The 20214-nt window shown below is 35.7% G+C and overlaps 1 protein-coding gene across 6 annotated transcripts in view; it reads right to left on the bottom strand.

The window, feature by feature from the left end:
- The window catches only part of HERC4 (HECT and RLD domain containing E3 ubiquitin protein ligase 4), a 136590-nt gene that overhangs the window by 40602 nt on the left and 75774 nt on the right, over window positions 1-20214 (bottom strand). For 5 of the 6 annotated variants that reach the window (XM_073240968.1, XM_073240964.1, XM_073240966.1 and 2 more), the window contains 6 exons: window positions 13019-13095; window positions 12594-12718; window positions 9182-9241; window positions 8948-9059; window positions 8235-8424; window positions 6912-7084 (listed from right to left, as the gene is read on the bottom strand). In XM_073240968.1, coding sequence (XP_073097069.1) covers window positions 6912-7084; window positions 8235-8424; window positions 8948-9059; window positions 9182-9241; window positions 12594-12718; window positions 13019-13095 — 737 coding nt within the window. Of the gene's footprint in view, window positions 1-6300; window positions 6406-6911; window positions 7085-8234; window positions 8425-8947; window positions 9060-9181; window positions 9242-12593; window positions 12719-13018; window positions 13096-20214 lie in introns of all 6 variants that reach the window. The other variant, XR_012133208.1, reaches the window with a different exon arrangement.

Here is a 20214-nt window from a genome sequence, read left to right as displayed (position 1 = left end):
TTGAAAAGATGTATGAATTCCTATGTTACTGCAGCATTACTTACAATAGCCAAAATATGGAAGCAACCCAAGTGTTCATCAAGAGATAAATGGATAAAGATGATGTACATATATACAATGGAATATCACAGACATAAGTAAGAATGAAATATTGTCACTTGTGATAGTATGGATGGACCTAGAGGGTATTATGCTAAGTGAAATAAAGTCAGAGAAAGACATATATTGTATGATTTCATTGATACGTGAACTCTAAAACAATAAAATGAATAAACAAAACAGAAACAGACTCAAATACAGACAACAAACTGGTGGTTGTCATAGGGGAGGGGAGTAGGTTAAATAGGTGAAGGAGATAAAGAGGTAGATTTCCAATTACAAAGTAAGTAAGTCACAGGGATGAAAAATACACCATAGGTAATATAGTCAATAATATTGTAATAACTTTGTGTGGTGACAGATGGTAACTACACTTAATGTGGTATGTATAATTCACTGTTGTATGCCTGAAACCAATAAAATATTGTTTATCAACTACACTTCAATTACAAAAATCAAATTACCGAAACAAACAAACCACATGGCTGAGAAGATATAAAGTATTACTATCTCAAGGAGAACAAATATGGAGGCGTGAGTAGAGCAGTGGAAATCTCCTCCCAAAACCAAATATATTTTTGAAAATACAACAAAAACAACTAATCCTAAAAGAGAGACCAGAAGACACAGGACAACAGCCAGAATACATCCATACCCACAAGAACCCAGCGCCTCACAAAGGGGGTAAGATACAAGCTGCGGCCCGGTGGGACCCGAGCGCCCCTCACCCCAGCTCCCAGCGGGAGGAGTTGGAGCAGGGAGGGAGAGGGAACCCAGGACTGCTGAACACCCAGCCCTAGCCATCCGCCCTGGAGCACAGACACAGTGCATGCGTGGGGTCCTGGATACTAGGGAAACAGTAAGACCTGTGAGCGGGTCCCCGCAGCTGGCGCACCCAGGACAAAGAAAAGTGAGTGCTTTTGAAAGTCTTAATGGGACAGGGACCCCACAGCTGGACATAAGTGCCCCAGGACACTTAGCCCAGAAGCTGCGAACCTCAGGGAGCTCTGGGTGCCCAAACCCCAACAGAGAAGCTCAGAGGCCCCTCACCACGATAAAGAGCCTCCCGCCTGTTCCGCCTCCAATGCGGCTCCGCCATATTGGAGCAGCAGCCTGAGGCCAACCACGCCCACAGCAACTGCAGAGCTAAATAAACTCCATAGCAGCAGGGAAAGATCAAAAGCCTCGTCTGCATGCAGCTGCCCAGCACAAGCCACTAGAGGCCGCTGTTCTCCCAGGACAGGAAGGCCATAAACTGGCAAGAAGGGACTTTCTCTTACCCGACACACGCGCCAGCTCCCCACAAATACATCTATCGCCATGAAAAGGCAGAAGAAATTGATACAGACCAAGATCAAAGAGGCAAACCCTGAGAAGGAGATAGACCTAACCAGTCTTCCTGAAAAATAATTAAAAATAAAGCTCATAACCATGCTGACGGCGATGCAGAGAAATACGCAAGAGCTAAGGGATGAAGTCCGGAGGGAGATTACAGACGTCCAGAGGGAGATTACAGAAATGAAACAATCTCTGGAAGGATTTATAAACAGAATGGATAAGATGCAAGGGGCCCTTGATAGAATAGAAACCAGAGAACAGGAACGCATAGAAGCTGATGCAGACAGAGATAACAGGATCTTCAGGAATGAAACAATATTAAGAGAACTGTGTGACCAATCCAAAAGGAACAATATCCGCATTATAGGGGCACCAGAAGAAGAAGAGAGAGAAAAAGGAATAGAAAGAGTATTTGAAGAAATAATTGCTGAAAACTTCCCCAAACTGGGGGAGGAAATAATCGATCAGACCATGGAAGCGTACAGAACTCCCAACAGAAAGGACCCAAGGAGGACGACACCAAGACACATAATAATTAAAATGGCAAAGATCAAGGACAAGGACAGAGTTTTAAAGGCAGCTAGAGAGAGGAAAAAAGTCACCTACAAAGGAAAACCCATCAGGCTATCATCAGACTTCTCAACAGAAACCTTACAGGCCAGAAGAGAATGGCATGACATATTTAATGCAATGAAACAGAAGGGCCTTGAACCAAGAATACTGTATCCAGCACGACTATCATTTAAATATGAAGGAGGGATTAAACAATTCCCAGACAAGCAAAAGTTGAGGGAATTTGCCTCCCAAAAACCACCTCTACTGGGTATTTTAGAGGGACTGCTCTAGATGGGAGCACTCCTAAGACTAAATAGATGTCACCAGAGAAAATAAAATCACAGCAAAGAAAGCAGACCAACCAAATACTAACTAAAGGCAAAAAATAAAATCAACTACCCACAAAAGCAGTTAAAGGAAGCACAAAAGAGCACAGAATTAAACAACCAACATATAAAGAATGGAGGAGGAGGAATAAGAAGGAAGAAAAATAAAGAATGACCAGACAGTGTTTAAAATAGCTCAATAAGCGAGTTAAGTTAGACAGTAAGATACTAAAGAAGCTAACCTTGAACCTTTGGCGGCCATGAATCTAAATCCTGCAATGGCAATAAGTACATACCATTCAATAATCACCCTAAATGTAAATGGACTGAATGCACCAATCAAAAGACAGAATAATAGAATGGATAAAAAAGCAAGACCCATCTTTATGCTGCTTACAAGAGACTCCTCAAACCCAAAGACTATAGGAACAAAGAAAGACTGAAGGAACAAAACAGCAGCAGAATCATAGAACCTAAGAATGGACTAACAGTTACCAAAGGGAAAGGGACTGGGGAGAAAGGGAGGGAAGGGAGGGATAAGGATGGGGAAAAAGAAAGGGGACATTACAATAGCATGTATAATGTGTGGGGGGGCATGGGGAGGGCTGTGCAACACTCAGAAGACAAGTAGTGATTCTATAGCATCTTACTACGCTGATGGACAGTAATGGGGTTTGTGGGGGGGATTTGGTGAAGGGGGGACCCTAGTAAACATAATATTCTTCATGTAATTGTAGATTAATGACAACAAAATTAATTAATTAATTACTTTTAAAAAAAGTATTACTATCTCACCTTTTATAAAAGTTTGCAGACCTTTGCCCTAGAGTGTTTAATCAAACCTTTCTACTAAAGAAAGAAAATATACACAATCATTACAAAAAAAACTTCTCCAATACTTATGTTTATAAATATATACACTAATTTTTAATCACTTGGAACTCTACAATGTAGTGACTTGTAGAAAATGATTTATGTTCCATTGACTTGATTATATTTTTATCTTAAGTATTAAGATTTTAAAAGGTAAACTGCAGTTTCCTTCACACAAATAGAAAGTAATCTTTGCAATTTCTATAGCCTGTAGGTATGTTTTATAAAAGAAATACTATGTTAGAATAAAAATTCACAATTCAGAAGGCAGGACTGGTTGAAGAACAGACAAATTTCAGTCAAACCTAGACTTGGGGGAAATTATGGCTGACAGTTAACCAGTCACAATGATTTAACAGCAAAAAAGAAAATCAATTAACTCTGCATTTACAACAGGGAAATTAGACACTGAAGAGAAGACTAATCCAAAAGATCTATATACACACTTACATAAAATCAAGTTTTAAAGAATATGTAAGAATATGTATGTATGGTAAATAAGACTAACAGGAAGCCTTCCTTAATCCGTCTGAGTGACATGCCCTCCTATGTGTTCTCACAACATTCATTTTCCTTAATCTATCTAGCACTTCCCATAATACATAAATACTTACTTATATGTATACAACTGCTCTATATTTACAAGGGCAGAAATCACATCTTTTCCTTATCACTGCATCCTTAATATCTAACACAATAATAAGCACATAGTAGGCACTCAGTAAATATTTGCAAAATGAATTGAAAAAAAGAAATCACATGGTAAAAGTTTAAAACAACTCCACATTCAGTATTATCACCTAAAATTTACAAAATAAAACCTATGTTTGAACATAATGCTTTAATTTCACATTTTAATTACAGTTCAGTATTCTGATTTAAAATCCTCAGTTCAGATGTGGTCTATGTTAAGTAAATACATGTGTCTTATCTCTTTGGTTTATTTAAGGGTTCCCTGAAAATCACTGACTTAGAAAATTAGCACAAAATGTAGCAATTAGGCTAGACAGACCAAGTAAAGTCTTATCTTTTGGCATATCGGTATCTCTGTAATGTACTCTATGAAAACTCAGAACTACTAAATAACCCAATTACTTGTCAGTAAACTCATTTATCTGGTAATACATCCATTCCTGACAGTAGGTACCAAAGCTATCTTGCTTACAATGCCATTTGGAGCACTGGGAATGATTTTTAATTCAAGTTTCCAAAGGACATGGCATAAGAGAGGAACAAGTCATCCATAAATCCTGAAATTATTAGGAAAAACACAGTCCATAGTTCTCTCATTCCTAATCCTGCTCCAGGGTTAGGTCAACAAAGAAATACAGGAAACTTCTAATTCTTGACAATGGAGCTGAGAGAAGGAATATATACAGTTGTCAGACATAAGCCATCTTTGAAAAACATATTTCTCACAAGTTAATTTGGGTTTCACTAAAGATGAAAAACAAAACCATTTCTGAAAGTTAATATCTACAGGTATCTATTATTGCAGATTAGGACCAAGAAAAGTTTTCTCCAAAGAAAGAAGTAGAAGAAAGATAAGTGACTGCCCTAAAGTCTTCCAGTAAGAGATGGTTAAGAAATTGACTATATCATTTTGCTTTTGAGTGGGCAGCAACTTCAATCAAGAACCCAGTTTCCTCATAACCCAATTAATCAAGTCAAAATTAGTACTTTCCCATCCAATGGTGACAGCAGTAATAACAAAATCACTGCCTTATGCATGTACATTACATATATTATATAATTTGAACAATACCTCAATCCCTGGAAGCTATCAGGCCAATATTTTGATCCTTATTTTATAGATATTCACTATTTGCATATGTGATAAAGAGAAAGACTTGTTCAAATTCACAATAGGAAGCAGCACAGACGGAATTACAAACATGGTCCTTAACAATAAAGTGCTATCTGCAATTATGGAAGTATGTACCTCTAGATCAAGGGGCATAAAATAAAACAAAGCCCCTTCTAAACATGTTATATTGCTCTATCTGCTATACAGAAGTACATTAGAAACAGGCAGGACTTGGGAAGTAGATCTGTACATGTATTTCAACTCTGCTACTTACTGATTTGTGACCTTTTGACACTCAGATTAAGTAAGGGGAAAAATATCAACTATAGAGAGCTAAAACAGTTAAATTAGGAATATAATTAAAGTGATCAAATGAATTAATGCACAAAGGAGGTCGTTCTAATCCTGGCCATTGTTAGATTATTTTCTCTTCTCTTTTTCAGCTAGCAAGAATTTACGATCCTAGTTTCTAGCATGGCTCCATCAAAAAGGTCTCTGGTGAAGAAACCCTATAGGGTTCTTCCTCGGTAAAGATTGGAGCTTCTGAATTAGGCAGAAAACTTAAATTATTTACTCAAGTTATATCAGTAAGTATGAAAAACAAAAGGTTAAATTTCTTCCCCTTCACCTACACTCCCTTTTACTATTGGCAAAAGATAGGTAAGGAAAAAAAATTCTTTCAAGGGATAATAAAGACAAGGAGATAAGGAAGGATAGGAGAGAGGGTAAATAATTATTTGGGAATAGGGTCCACTGACAAAGGATGGTTCACTGAAGTCACAGGAGGAGTCCAGAGGAAAGAAAAAAAATCTAATTAATCTCTTGAATCCTAGACAAAAAGCAAACAGAAAAGTAGAGACATCCATCTAATTAGAGGAACTTAATAGCAGCTTACTACAGAGTCCAGTTAACCCTCATAAACTATAAAAATCATTTGTTTCCCTAGGAGTGAAATGGCTACCATTTATTTAATTATAATGAGAAGAGAAATAACTTGTTTTTGTAGGAACCTAGGACACACTAAATACAAAAGAAAAAAGTAAGCTTAAGTAGTTAAGTAGTTGAGAAAAGGGTTGTTTCTCACAGAACTATCTCCTTTATCTCTTAATCATTGACCTTGTACTATGCAAGAAGAGTCTGAAAACGCTAAAGAAGCTGTTAAGCAGAGGAAACCAAAACTTGAAGGTTGATATGGGTTTTTTCAGTCATTCTAGAAGCTAGAAACATGCTTCTCCCTTAGGTCATGTCTCCCGAAAATAGCATCTGAAGAATACCAAATGGCCTAACAGAGATATTACCTACCAGCTGTCAGGGATGTCTCATATCCATCTTTAATGAAACAGCTGAGACTCTACTTCTTCATATAACTTTGAACTGCTACAAGTGTAAGGGGTACTACTTCTTACACTGGGAGGAGGGGCAGGAAAGAACAATAGGCAAATTAATGAATTATATATGGTTCTAATTTCACGTTAGTCATTTGTTTCACATGAAATATTCTATTTTAATTGAAGCCATTGGTACCCAATAGAATATGAGTTAAGTGTTCATAATCACAACCAGGATGCGGGATCTTTCATATGATAACCACCTATAAATAACAAAAAACATATTTAAACTAACAAATTATGTTCTTCACAAGAAAATATAAGGAGAAATCTAATTCATTAGTATGCTATTGTTCTGCCCAACTATACACAAATTACCTACAAATGCCTAACAAAATCAAATGAAATTAAAGCTCCAACGTATGGATGTTATTTCTTTTGGAGGAAAATTTAGATAACTTTTTCAAATTCCCATAATATATTTCTTTTATGCCAATCTAAATTTGTAGTATATTCATGTTAAAATAAACATCAATCTGTTAGTAGCAGTGGGGAAGGAGGAAAATAAAGGACCACTGGACATACCCTATGTAATATTTCTAAAACCTTTAATGCAGTATGAAGAAAACTGTTGAAAATTCTTCTTTCGGAAGGAGGAATGCCGATCTTGTAGAGTTTCAAAAGATGTACCACAACTTCCTTATAAAGCTCTACAATCTTGAGGAATAGTGGAGGTTCAAGAACTGACCACCAGTTTTCTGTTAATAAAGGATGGAGACACAAATAGAACAAATTTTTAAATGTAATGATTTTCAAAATCACATTGACCTTTCTTTAAACCTATGGCTCTAACCCTTTGAAAATACCATAATATAATGCAGTATTTTATGTAACATCTCTAGGGTTTACAGACACTACCTCTTTTAACCCTCAAGTTAAAGAATACTGTTCTAAAAACTGTCAAAACTGAAAATAAAGAAAGGTCTATTAAATTTTTATATTCTTGGTTTTGTAAATTACATTAAAAACTCTTCACTATTTACGTAATATCAAAACCAGTCATTAAAAAGTGCTTTGAATTTTACAATTTTAATTTTTAAACAAAACACTTTAGAATTGTATTGCTCCAATATTGAAAGACTTTTTTTCCAACTTTATCTTTCAACTTAACATGAAGTGAAATATTGTGAAGCGCCACGTTTAAAACGCAAAGTACTCCTAAAGGTCAAATATAGACAATGAACAATGTTAAGCATAACATGTCTGTCCTTCCCCATATTCACTATTTGTAGTTATTAACAATTAGGAAAGGAAGCGCTGTGTTAAATGTAGCAGGCAAACCATAACAGCCAGAAGACGGAGGTGAAATATGAAAAATTAAGGTCAGAAAAGTTTAGGCCAAAAAACCAGAGCAGATAGAGACAGAACTGTAAGATCAGATGAGCAGCAGAATTCTCTACATGCAGAGAAATAAGGTCAAACATCAGGACATTAGCAATGAGGGAAGTAAGAGGCAAAGCATAAATAGAGTTCAAGGAGGATTTTTAACATCTTGTTTGTATTACTTTCTTTACTTTAATAGCAAGATCACTGTATAGGGGCTGAAGGATGGGAATATGAGAAATGGTTTTTATCTGCCTGATACTGTCTTTGCTATTGCATTTGATTAAAATCTTACTGTTTAACATGCTTTGCCCCCAGCAACTCCATCAGTTAGCATCAAATAACTGGAAAAAGCCACGCACACACAAAAAAAAACAAGTTTATTTTTCCCTAAGACAATGTCAGATAAGCAGGGTAGCAATATTTCAGACAGCAAAAAAGTAAGAGCCTATGTGCATTTTCACTAAAAGAGAAAAGGAAAAATATTAAAGAACAAATAAAAGAAAGGAAGACTAAAAATCTTACCAAGTACTTTCAGTGGTGCCTTTTCTAGGTTCACAAGAGCTGTACCAAAAGGAATCGCTATTGTTGTGAAATTGTTGGAATCACTCATCAAGGGACATTCTGGTAGAGTAAGATAAAACCTCAGTGCTTCAACATCAGGTAAGGAGCTAGTCAGTTTAGGAATAAGATTCTTTTCCAAACTAGCTGCCACCTATATTTTGACAAAAAGTAAAACATACTTCATTTAAAATGAATGTACTTGCCAAAAAAAAAAAAGAAAAAAAAAATCTTATACTACAGCAAATATGAAATGGTGAAGAAAAAAAAAGGAAAAGATCTTACAATGAATCATTGAATGTACTCTGGAGCACAATAAATATTAATGTCTAAGCACTGCTAAGAGAATTGTAAAATCTTGTATGCAAGTCTGAATTTAAACTCTAACCTCTACAGCTATACAAAAACTTAACCATCATGGTAATTAATGTTAAATAATTAGAGGTCTGCTCCAAATACCTGCAAAGATTTACAGTTATTTGACAGTTACATTACAAATGCTTTAAAATAAAACCTTATTGTCTTACATTAGCATATTTAGTAAAATCATACAAAGCACATAGCCCACAATAAAGAGTATGAAACAAAGTTAATTAGACTATAAACATACAAAATAACATGGAATAAGAAGCTCAACAGGCTACATAATACAAATATAAAATACTTTAAAAACAAACCTGCTGAGATATTTGAGGATGATCAGGTTGAATAAGTTTGTGGAATAAAAGCCTAGCAGCATTCATATCAACACCTGAAAATTTGGTGCCTGTTCTATAGTGATCATCATTGCTATAAAAAGAAAAACAGAGAAAGAGAAAAATAATAAAATCAACTTACTTCAGTTTTTTAATATGTTAATATTTAATGTAATAAATTTGAAAAATTCAGCATACCAAAGAATTGCCACTTACCTAACAGCTAAAAAACTTCCATTTAGACAACCAGAGGAAGAAAATGTTCCATCTATTTCACTAAAAAGAAATTTAAAAATCTCAAAATGACAAATCTGTTTGTTTTTAATGAAAATTAAAATCAATATTTAATCTAATATTTGGTGCTTCAGAGTATTCCTCTAACCAATGCTCAATTAGAATTATTCAGAATTCTATAAATTACTAAAGATTAAGTAATACTCAATAAAGGTATTACTGTTTGTTTACCTAAGATTTTCTCAACTATTACTTTCATCCTCTGATTCATCAAACAAACCCAATGTTCTCAAAATTTGTTTTTTACATAAACTGAACACTTGATTTTCTTAATTCCACATGGTGGTAAATCAAATCTGGCCTGTTAATTTTTTTTGAAGCTTACTCTTTGAGGACTTAAGAAAAACTTTATTTTGGGAAAACAATCTAGAATAAAAAAACCAGGTTCCTGGGAGAAGAACCAAGATGGCGGACTGAGTAGAGCAGCGGAAATCTCCTCCCAAAACCATATATATTTTTGAAAACACGACAAATATAACTAATCCTAAAAGAGAGACCAGAAGACACAGGATAACAGCCAGACTACATCCACACCCACGAGAACCCAGCACATCTTGAAGGGGGTAAGATACAAGACCCGGCCCGGCGGGACCTGAGGTCCCTCACCCCAGCTCCTGGCAGGAGGAGAGGAGTCGGAGCAGGGAGGAAGAGGTAGCCCAGGACTGCTAAACACCCAGCCCTAGCCATCCGCACCGGAGCTCAGACACACAGTGCGTGCGTGGGTTGCTGGAAACTAGGGAAACAGGACAGTAAGACCTGTGAGCGGGTCCCCGCAGCTGGCACACCTGGGACAAAGAAAAGCGAGTGCGTTTTGAAAGTCTTAAAGGGACAGGGACCCCACAGCTGGACATAAGTGCCCCAGGACACTTAGCCCAGAAGCTGCGAACCTCAGGGAGCTCTGGGTGCCCAAACCCCAACAGAGAAGCTCAGAGGCCCCTAACCGCAATAAACAGCCTCTTGCCTGTTCCCCCTCCAACACAGCTCCACCATATTGGAGCAGCAGCCTGAGGCCAACCACGCCCACAGCAACTGCAGAGCTAAATAAACTCCATAGCAGCAGGGAAAGCTCAAAAGCCCCGTCTGCATGCAGCTGCCCAGCACAAGCCACTAGAGGCCGCTGTTCTCCCAGGACAGGAAGGCCATAAACTGGCAAGAAGGGACTTTCTCTTACCCGACACACGCGCCAGCTCCCCACAAATACATCTATCGCCATGAAAAGGCAGAAGAAATTGATACAGACCAAGATCAAAGAGGCAAACCCTGAGAAGGAGATAGACCTAACCAGTCTTCCTGAAAAATAATTAAAAATAAAGCTCATAACCATGCTGACGGCGATGCAGAGAAATACGCAAGAGCTAAGGGATGAAGTCCAGAGGGAGATTACAGACGTCCAGAGGGAGATTACAGAAATGAAACAATCTCTGGAAGGATTTATAAACAGAATGGATAAGATGCAAGGGGCCCTTGATGGAACAGAAACCAGAGAACAGGAACGCATAGAAGCTGATGCAGAGAGAGGTAACAGGATCTTCAGGAATGAAACAATATTAAGAGAACTGTGTGACCAATCTAAAAGGAACAATATCCGCATTATAGGGGTACCAGAAGAAGAAGAGAGAGAAAAAGGAATAGAAAGAGTATTTGAAGAAATAATTGCTGAAAACTTCCCCAAACTGGGGGAGGAAATAATCGATCAGACCATGGAAGCGTACAGAACTCCCAACAGAAAGGACCCAAGGAGGACGACACCAAGACACATAATAATTAAAATGGCAAAGATCAAGGACAAGGACAGAGTTTTAAAGGCAGCTAGAGAGAGGAAAAAAGTCACCTACAAAGGAAAACCCATCAGGCTATCATCAGACTTCTCAACAGAAACCTTACAGGCCAGAAGAGAATGGCATGACATATTTAATGCAATGAAACAGAAGGGCCTTGAACCAAGAATACTGTATCCAGCACGACTATCATTTAAATATGAAGGAGGGATTAAACAATTCCCAGACAAGCAAAAGTTGAGGGAATTTGCCTCCCAAAACCACCTCTACTGGGTATTTTAGAGGGACTGCTCTAGATGGGAGCACTCCTAAGACTAAATAGATGTCACCAGAGAAAATAAAATCACAGCAAAGAAAGCAGACCAACCAAATACTAACTAAAGGCAAAAAATAAAATCAACTACCCACAAAAGCAGTTAAAGGAAGCACAAAAGAGCACAGAATTAAACAACCAACATATAAAGAATGGAGGAGGAGGAATAAGAAGGAAGAAAAATAAAGAATGACAGACAGTGTTTAAAATAGCTCAATAAGCGAGTTAAGTTAGACAGTAAGATACTAAAGAAGCTAACCTTGAACCTTTGGCAACCACGAATCTAAATCCTGCAATGGCAATAAGCACATATCTTTCAATAATCACCCTAACTGTAAATGGACTGAATGCACCAATCAAAAGACACACAATAATAGAATGGATAAAAAAGCAAGACCCATCTTTATGCTGCTTACAAGAGACTCACCTCAAACCCAAAGACTATAGGAACAAAGAAAGACTGAAGGAACAAAACAGCAGCAGAATCATAAAACCTAAGAATGGACTAACAGTTACCAAAGGGAAAGGGACTGGGGAGAAAGGGAGGGAAGGGAGGGATAAGGATGGGGAAAAAAAAAGGGGACATTACGATAGCATGTATAATGTGGTGGGGGGGCATGGGGAGGGCTGTGCAACATTGGGAAGACAAGTAGTGATTCTATAGCATCTTACTACGCTGATGGACAGTACTGTAATGGGGTTTTTGGGGGGCATTTGGTGAAGGGGCGACCCTAGTAAACATAATATTCTTCATGCAATTGTAGATTAATGACAACAAAATAAATTAATTAATTAGTTAAAATTTAAAAAAAACCCAGCTTATCAGATATGGACTTTCATCCCAAATACAGCACCAGCTACAACAAAAACCTGCTGAGTACCAAGTTCATCTATAAGCAAAATATTCAAGGAAGAAGCAATGATCAAATCTCATAGGGAATACAAAAGTTAAAAGACAGTAACCACTGTATGAAGCTAGAAGAAACGTAAGTTAAACCCAATCCTAAAGTGGCTACATTTAATATTTCAAGTTATCACTTAATATACCATTCTGTATCTGCAACTTACATAAATTTAAATGAGAGACCTCTTAAAATATAGAAATTCTAGACTTTTAAACTTTTGTAAATAAACCAGTTAGTGATATTTACTGAAATACTTAAAGGAAAAACTCTTCTAAGTTGCTCTACTATGGAGCTGAGAAGTTGTACATATACTTGTGTAGGTAAAATGTTTTTATTACTTGGCTATCTCCACAGGAAACCTTCCAGAGGGGTAGCTCAGCCATTTTTGAATTAGAGTTTCATTCAGAGTCCAGATCTGCTTTGAAGGATCAGGACATCTAAAGTCATCTGGTGGCCCACAGTTCTAAATTTTAAAATATGTAGATTAGTCAGAAGGAAGATATACATATATATATATATATATATATACACATATAATGTAAAATAAGACATGTTTCCATTATATTTGATTTTTTTTAAACAGAAGTAAATTTCTACTAAACACCTGAAACAAAAATGTATCCAATGAATCAAAAATTTTATAGACTTGAGAAAAAAAAATGTAAGGCAATTATTTTGAAACATATAAAGAACATTAGTAACAGGTTTAAAAAATTCTTTAAAATTAGCTGACCTTAGTAATTATTTACATGACTACTATTACCTGGGGATTAGAGTAATGTGAAAAGCTTTGATCTCCACCTGAGAAAATTCTTTTTACACAGAAATATTCTTCAGAATCTGTAATAAAAATGCAAAAAAAAAAAAGAAATCAAGACTTTAATGACATTTTTCAGAGCATCAAATATGCTACTGTATTTTCTCTTAATTACCTAACTTCATTAGGCCTCCCATTCATAGGGCTTAATAATATAAAATGACCTGGAATATTCTGATTGCTATGGAAATAAGACTGACCAAGTGATGAACATTTAATGATCCCACAAAAATAAAAAGTATTTGGTAAGTTTATAAGTCTTCTGGCCTATACAAAAAAATGTGTTTTCTAGTCTATATCTTTATTATCCCAATGTATTTTAGTCTAAACTGAAAATGATGTGAAAATTGAATGAAAGAGGTATAAAATCCAGCTCATAAGAAAATAGAAATTAAGAATATTCATTTTTCAATGCTATTTAAAATATCATTTAAATGATAAAAGAATGACAAATAAATGCTAAAACTTCTTGAGTGAATATAATACAAAATGATCTCTTTCAGTAATACTGTACAAAAGTAAGAAAATACAAGTAGCTCTTCGTTGGCAATTATATATCAGTGAAACCTAAATCAAGTCCAAAAATATAAAAATCAATAGATAAGTTTAGTAGAAATAAATAGGGGACAATAAAGTTCCTTTTCAGTTAGATATTAAAGCCTCTTCTTTTTTCTTTTCTGCTCCTCAAAATGGAAAGAGTATCTATTATCAAAAATACTGCTGGGCTGGTATTTACAAGTATCACATACCAAAACACCAAAGCTCCATGTTGTAATTTTAAGACTAGTTATTTCCAAATATAATCCATTTCTGTCATACCAGTCCCAACTCCCACCCTTTAGTTGACTAACTTATCACCTTGAATTACTTTTGACCATTTGCTGTTATAGAAATACAAATTCTTAGACATCTTAATTTCCTTGATCATTCCCTACCATCAAACATAATGCTTTACTGCAAAAGAGCTCAGCTCAGTAAATATTAGTTAATATGAATAAATAACATAAAATAATACTTACCTAGCTTGAACATACTAATCAGAGGTTCAGAGTTGAGAACATTACTATGACCAAATTTTCCATAAGTAACAGAATGCTCTAAGGCCAAAATTAACTTTTAAGAACAGATTAAAATGGTAAATCTAAAATGCTAAATAAACTGATCATTCTATTCAAAATCTTTTCTCTACATCATTCTCACAAGCCTACAAGAATTCATTCACTACCTCAAAAGATTTAGCATGATGTTACTTTTATTCCTAAACTACGACCTTGCCCTTTATTGTCAAGAACACAGATGACTAATCTACAGTACATGAACAGGTTTCTGGGGGCTATGAGGAGGGTACCAAAATTTTTCTTAATTTCCTTTTTACAAAATGTCTATGAAACCTACTTATTTGCCTTATACAGCTTCCTAGATTTGATTTTGTTGATTGTAACCCCGAGGTTTCTCCTAACATTTTTCACAGTCTTCTGCATTTTCTGTAAATTGGTAGTTGGATCTAGAGAGGCTTTAGAGTTTATTACAACAAAACTATTACATGGTGGTAGTGGGGCTTGTTCTTCCATTAGCAAGCACATAATGTGTGGCTGGGTTCCTTTATGTGATGTCAGAACCACTGATGCTCAATGCTTACACCATTCATTGTGTGTTGAAAAATGATGATATGCTAACATAGCTGGATCATTAACTTCCTCCTATCAACTACAGTTTGTCACTCTGTAATAGGAAAAGGATTAATGTTTGATCTTTTCATTTATTTTATACTATCCTCTTGCTTTTTGAATTTATATTTCTTTGATATGAAAGAGGGTAATAATTTTTGCTTATTTTTAGTAATAAGAATTTCCTCTTTGGGAATTTCCATTAATTTCCTTTGTATATTCTGTGTTATCTGTTCAGTGTCTTAATGTTTTTCTCATCAATATGTATGAGGACTGGGATATTTAGACTAATTAATTTTAGGTTGTACTTGCTATAAATATTTTTCCTAAATAATTATTTAATTTTGACTCAAAGATACCTTTTCCATTTATGCAAATGTGTTTCTCTCACTGTTTATGGTGACTTTCATCGCCATATGATGAGAAAGGCTTTTCCCATATTCATTTCTTAAGAATGTTTTTACATTTAACTCTTAAATCCACCTATAATTTATTTTAGTGTATATTATTAGGTTAGAGTTTTTCCCAAACTCTTTTCCCTGCAAATTTTCAGGTGCTGAGTAACTCTTCCCCCAACTACACAGGTTAGTGATGTCTTGAAAGTTATGAAAAGGCACTACTTCTTCCACCCACAACACATAATTGTAAGCAATTCTGACACTCTTCTCTATCCCAGAAGTGTTCTCAAAATACTTTACAACATTATCTCTGAGAACCATTATGAATCAACTAGAGTTTGAACTTGAAACAAACCCTATATAGAATGCCTATACAGGGATTTTTTTTCTGGACTTTCCATTAAATTATAACAATCTGAATGTCTGTGAGTATACCAATAATCTCATTTACTTGTTACAGTTTTATAATATATGTTGTCCTATCTAGGAGGGCTAGTTCACCTCCTCCTTACTCTATGAAGAAATCTACACTGTCAGGAAAAATCATGAACACTGAAATAGGCCCTCCTAGCTCCCTTAACCCTCCCCCCAAAAAAATTATGGAGTCTCTTTAGGGCACTCCTCAGGAATATTTCCACCTGAAAAGTATCTTGAGATATTTACAGTTCTGTAAAGTGCATGTCTATTTAGAAGCAAAACTGACAAGAGATACTACATGTGCTTTTTGATTTGCATGGAAAAGGAGTAATTTTTGATGGTCTCTGAACCCTTTACACTCCTAGGACATATTCAGAACCCCAAAGAGCTTCTGCTTATGTGCAGACTAAAAGTACCAATACCCTATTTAAAATTAAGAAATTTAAAAAACACTGATTTACTTGAAGATAAGCAGTAACAAAATGCACTGCATGTTAACATAGGTAACATCTTAGTATTAATAGTCATTTTCACCTCATGGGTCCTCTGAGACAACACCACTGTCCTCAATCAAGTGTGTTTGTCCCCGAATATCAAAAGGTCATCACTGAAGACATAACATGGTAGTGAATTTTATTGCTTCAATTTACACTTGACTCTGAAAGAAGTTATAGAATGTGTTAATATCTTAGCAAAGTCCACTCAAGTTTGAAGGGTGTGCTCCCATGGTTTACTAGTTCATGCCTTCACCTATAATATAAAATGTTACTACCTTTTGTGTAATAATCTGCTAGGTAGCAAAACTTCTGTGTTTTACTAAAACAATCTTCTATGCTTTGACTTTACTGTCTTTGATTATTAAAGGGGAGAAAAGAACAAAGGTTTCTCACTTTATGAAAGAGCTAAAGTTCTTTTCAATCACATCACCATCTACATTTGTTTTGAAATGTTTGATTGTCACTTTGATAAAATAGGTAATCAACTATTGTTTCTCAGGTATCAGTGATTATATCTTAATAGTGTTCAAATCTTCTCTCATAACTGATTATTTTGCCATCCTGTTATGTGCTAAATTGTGTCCCAACAAATTCATTCTTTTGAAGCCCTAACCCTAATACACCTCAGAATGTGACTGTACTTGGAGACAGCACCTTTAAAGAAGTGAACAGTATAACAAACCTGCTAGGGTGGGCCCTATTCCAGTATGCCTGGGGTATCCTTAATAAGAAGAGATACCAGCAATGCACACACACAGAGAAAAGGCAATGTGAGCACTCAGCAGGAAGGCAGCCATCTGCAAGCCAAGGAGAGAGGCCACAGAAGAAATCAAACCTGCTGACACCTTCCTTTTGGACTTCTACCCTCCAGGACTGTGAGAAAATAAATTTCTGTTGTTTAAGCCAACGAGTCTGTGGTATTTTGTTATGGCAGCCCTAGGAAACTAATACCCTTTCCAAAATCAGATTCTCAATATAGAAAAATAAAACTTTCATGGTACCCTCTATGTATAAGTGAAAATACCTTTGAGAATTTTCAGAGAGACTCTGAGAATCACAAAAGTTTGTTCTTTCAATATATAAGAAAACATGCTAGAAATAATTAGGTTTGTTTGATGTGTTACTAAGGTGAAGAGTTGCATGGGAAGAATTTTCACATTGGGAAATTCATTCAAACTTTTGTAAGTAAAATTAACATGCCAAAATGTAATTAGTTTACTTTTTAAATTGTTTATGAGAAATCTCTGGAGATTTATCAATTTCTTGCTTTTCATATGTTTAAATATGAAAGGAAACACTATTCAAAGTTTATGAAATAGTTCTGTCAAGTTTTCCCGTATTTATCAAAGTTCTGGTGATACAGTGCTGTCAATCCTAACTTTTATTTAACTGTTTTCTGATACAATCTCACTGCTTTAATTCACATGTAGCATCTTCTAGGTCAGTTGTTTTCAAACAGGGTTGTTATTTCACACTCACCTACAGAGTTTTACAAAAATGTACACGTATAAGCTCCATCCTTGACTTACTGAACCTCTTGATATTTTTGGTGTTATTCCTGGTACATTAGGTCACAGGATTATCACACTAAACATACAGATTTTTTCACCTATAAAAAGTTATACTCCTCCCTACTTATAAATCACATGTAAGGGTCACTGTCTTCTTTGAGAATAGATTTAAACATTATCTTTAGAAACATTCTGTTTAAAAAGCTTTTTGGAATAATGTTTTGTATGCCACAGAGAGTACCAAATATTATTATGAACCTTTATCAGATCTTTCCACTTGACAATTATCAGTAATAAGCCACAGTCCCCCAAAAAAGAACCTGAGATCAATAGAACAGAATAGAGAGCCCAGATATAAACCCACATGTACATGGCCAATTAATATACGATAAAGGAACCATGTATGTACAATGGGGAAAGGACAGCCTCTTCAACAACCTGGTGTTGGCAAAACTGGACAACTACACATAAGAGAATCAAACTGGATTATTGTCTAACTCCATACACAAAAGTAAACTCAAAATGGATCAAAGACCTGAATGTAAGTCATGAAACCATAAAATTCACAGAAGAAAACATAGGCAAAAATCTCTTGAATATAAACATGAGCAATTTTTTCCTGAACACATCTGCTCGAACAAGGGAAACAAAATAAAAAATGAAAAGTAGGACTACATCAAACCATAAAAGGTTCTGTACAGCAAAGGACACCATCAGCAGAACAAAAGGGCATCCTACAGCATGGGAGACTATATTTATAAACAATTTATCCAGTAAGAGGTTAATATCCAAAATATATAAAGAACTCACACCCCTCAACACCTAAAAAACAAATAATTGATTTGTTTAATTTAAATTAAACATAGATTAAAAACTGGGCAGAGGATCTGAACAGACACTTCTCCAAAGAAGAATTACAGATAGCCAACACGCACATGAAAACATGCTCCATATTGCTAAACATGAGGGAAATGCACATTAAAACCACAATGAGATATCACCTTACACCAGTTACAGTGGTCACTATCCAAAAGACAAGAAACAACAAATGCTGGTGAGTATGCAGAAAATGGTAACCATCCTACACTGTTGGTGGGCATGTAAATTGGTGCAACTGTTCTAGAAAGCAATACAGAGGTCCCTCAAAAAGCTAAAAATAGAAATACCATGTGACCCAGTAATTCCACTCCTAGGAATTTACCTGAAGAAATCAAGATCCCTGACTCAAAAAAACATATACACCTGTATGTTTATCACTGCACTATTTACAATAGCCAAGATAGGGAAGCAACCTAAGTGTCCATCAATAGAATTGATAAAGAAGATATAGTACATACATACAATGGAATATTATTCAGCCATTAAAAGAAAAGAAATCCTACCATTTGCAACAAGGATGGAGCCAGAGGGTATTATGCTCAGTGAAATAAGCCAGGTGGAGAGAGACAAACACCAAATGCTTTCACTAATTTGTGGAGTATAAAAACAAAGCAAAACAGAAGGAACAGAATAGCAGTGGGCTCATAGACACTGAGAAAGGACCAGCGGTTACCAAAGGTGAGGGGTTGGGAAGGGTGGATGGGGAGGCAGAAGGGGATTAAGGAGCACTTAATTCACAATCACAATATAGGTAGGTCACAGGGATGGTAGTACAGCACAGAGAATACAATTAATGACTATAACTCTTACTACATTGATAGGCAGTGACCGCAACAGAGGGGGTGAGGACTTGATGGAAAGTTGAACCACTGTGTTGTGTATTTGAAACCATCATAAGATTCTATACCAAAAACACTTTAATTAAAAAAAATTATAATAAATTAACCTCAGTCATTTTAAGTCTCTGTCACTTACTGAGAGTTTTTTGTTTTTTTTTTACTCTGATGCTTGCATTTAGGCTATCCTACAAGCTACAGGCCAATTTGTGTATTCAACTAAGAAAGACAATCTCACAACTCTGTGAAAAGGACTATACCAAGTTGAAACTACTTTCACTTCAAAGGACAGGTGACTACAGGCATCTGAGGAGACAAAGCTTAGATAACTTTCAGAATATACCAGTAAACTGCCATCAGATTTATCAAATATATACATACATATTTATTTTTTTAAGTTGATAAGCAGTTTTACAAAACTGCTAATCTAACATCCAGCAGAACAAGAACTCATTACATAAGAATGAATGAACTGATGAAGAAAAATTTATTATGGTTACCTGTTTGGAATAATGTTGTTTTGTTTTAATCTGTTTTCTGTATATATAAGGGAGTTATTTATCCTTTTTCTAAAGTTATCTAGTTCGCAAAAATTTGGTAAATTCTGCTTTCGTAAAGCTGAAATGAAACATTTAAAAATGCTATATCCCTCTGCCTCACTGCAGCTTCCTTAGTATTCCCCAGAAAGGAGCTTGTATCTTCATCTGGCACCCTGACTTTTGTAGCTGCTTCCCAGGAAACATCTCTAGGTTACCTGATTCTGGGAGCCTGCTAAGGCTTATGCTTTCAGGACCTAGAGAACTATAACCAACAGAGACCAGAGTTCTTAACTGGCTACCACCCCGAAGAGCACAACAAAAACTGAAGTAATTAATTTTTCTGTGAAAGAGGACTATAAGATTATCTTCAGTTGTGTCCTGAGAGGCGGTTTCTCATT

This window comes from Manis javanica, chromosome 7, assembly GCF_040802235.1.
Source record: "Manis javanica isolate MJ-LG chromosome 7, MJ_LKY, whole genome shotgun sequence".
NCBI classification, from domain to species: Eukaryota; Metazoa; Chordata; class Mammalia; order Pholidota; family Manidae; genus Manis; species Manis javanica.
Note: the sequence above shows the minus strand (reverse complement) of the source record. Positions and strands in the feature narration are given on the sequence as shown.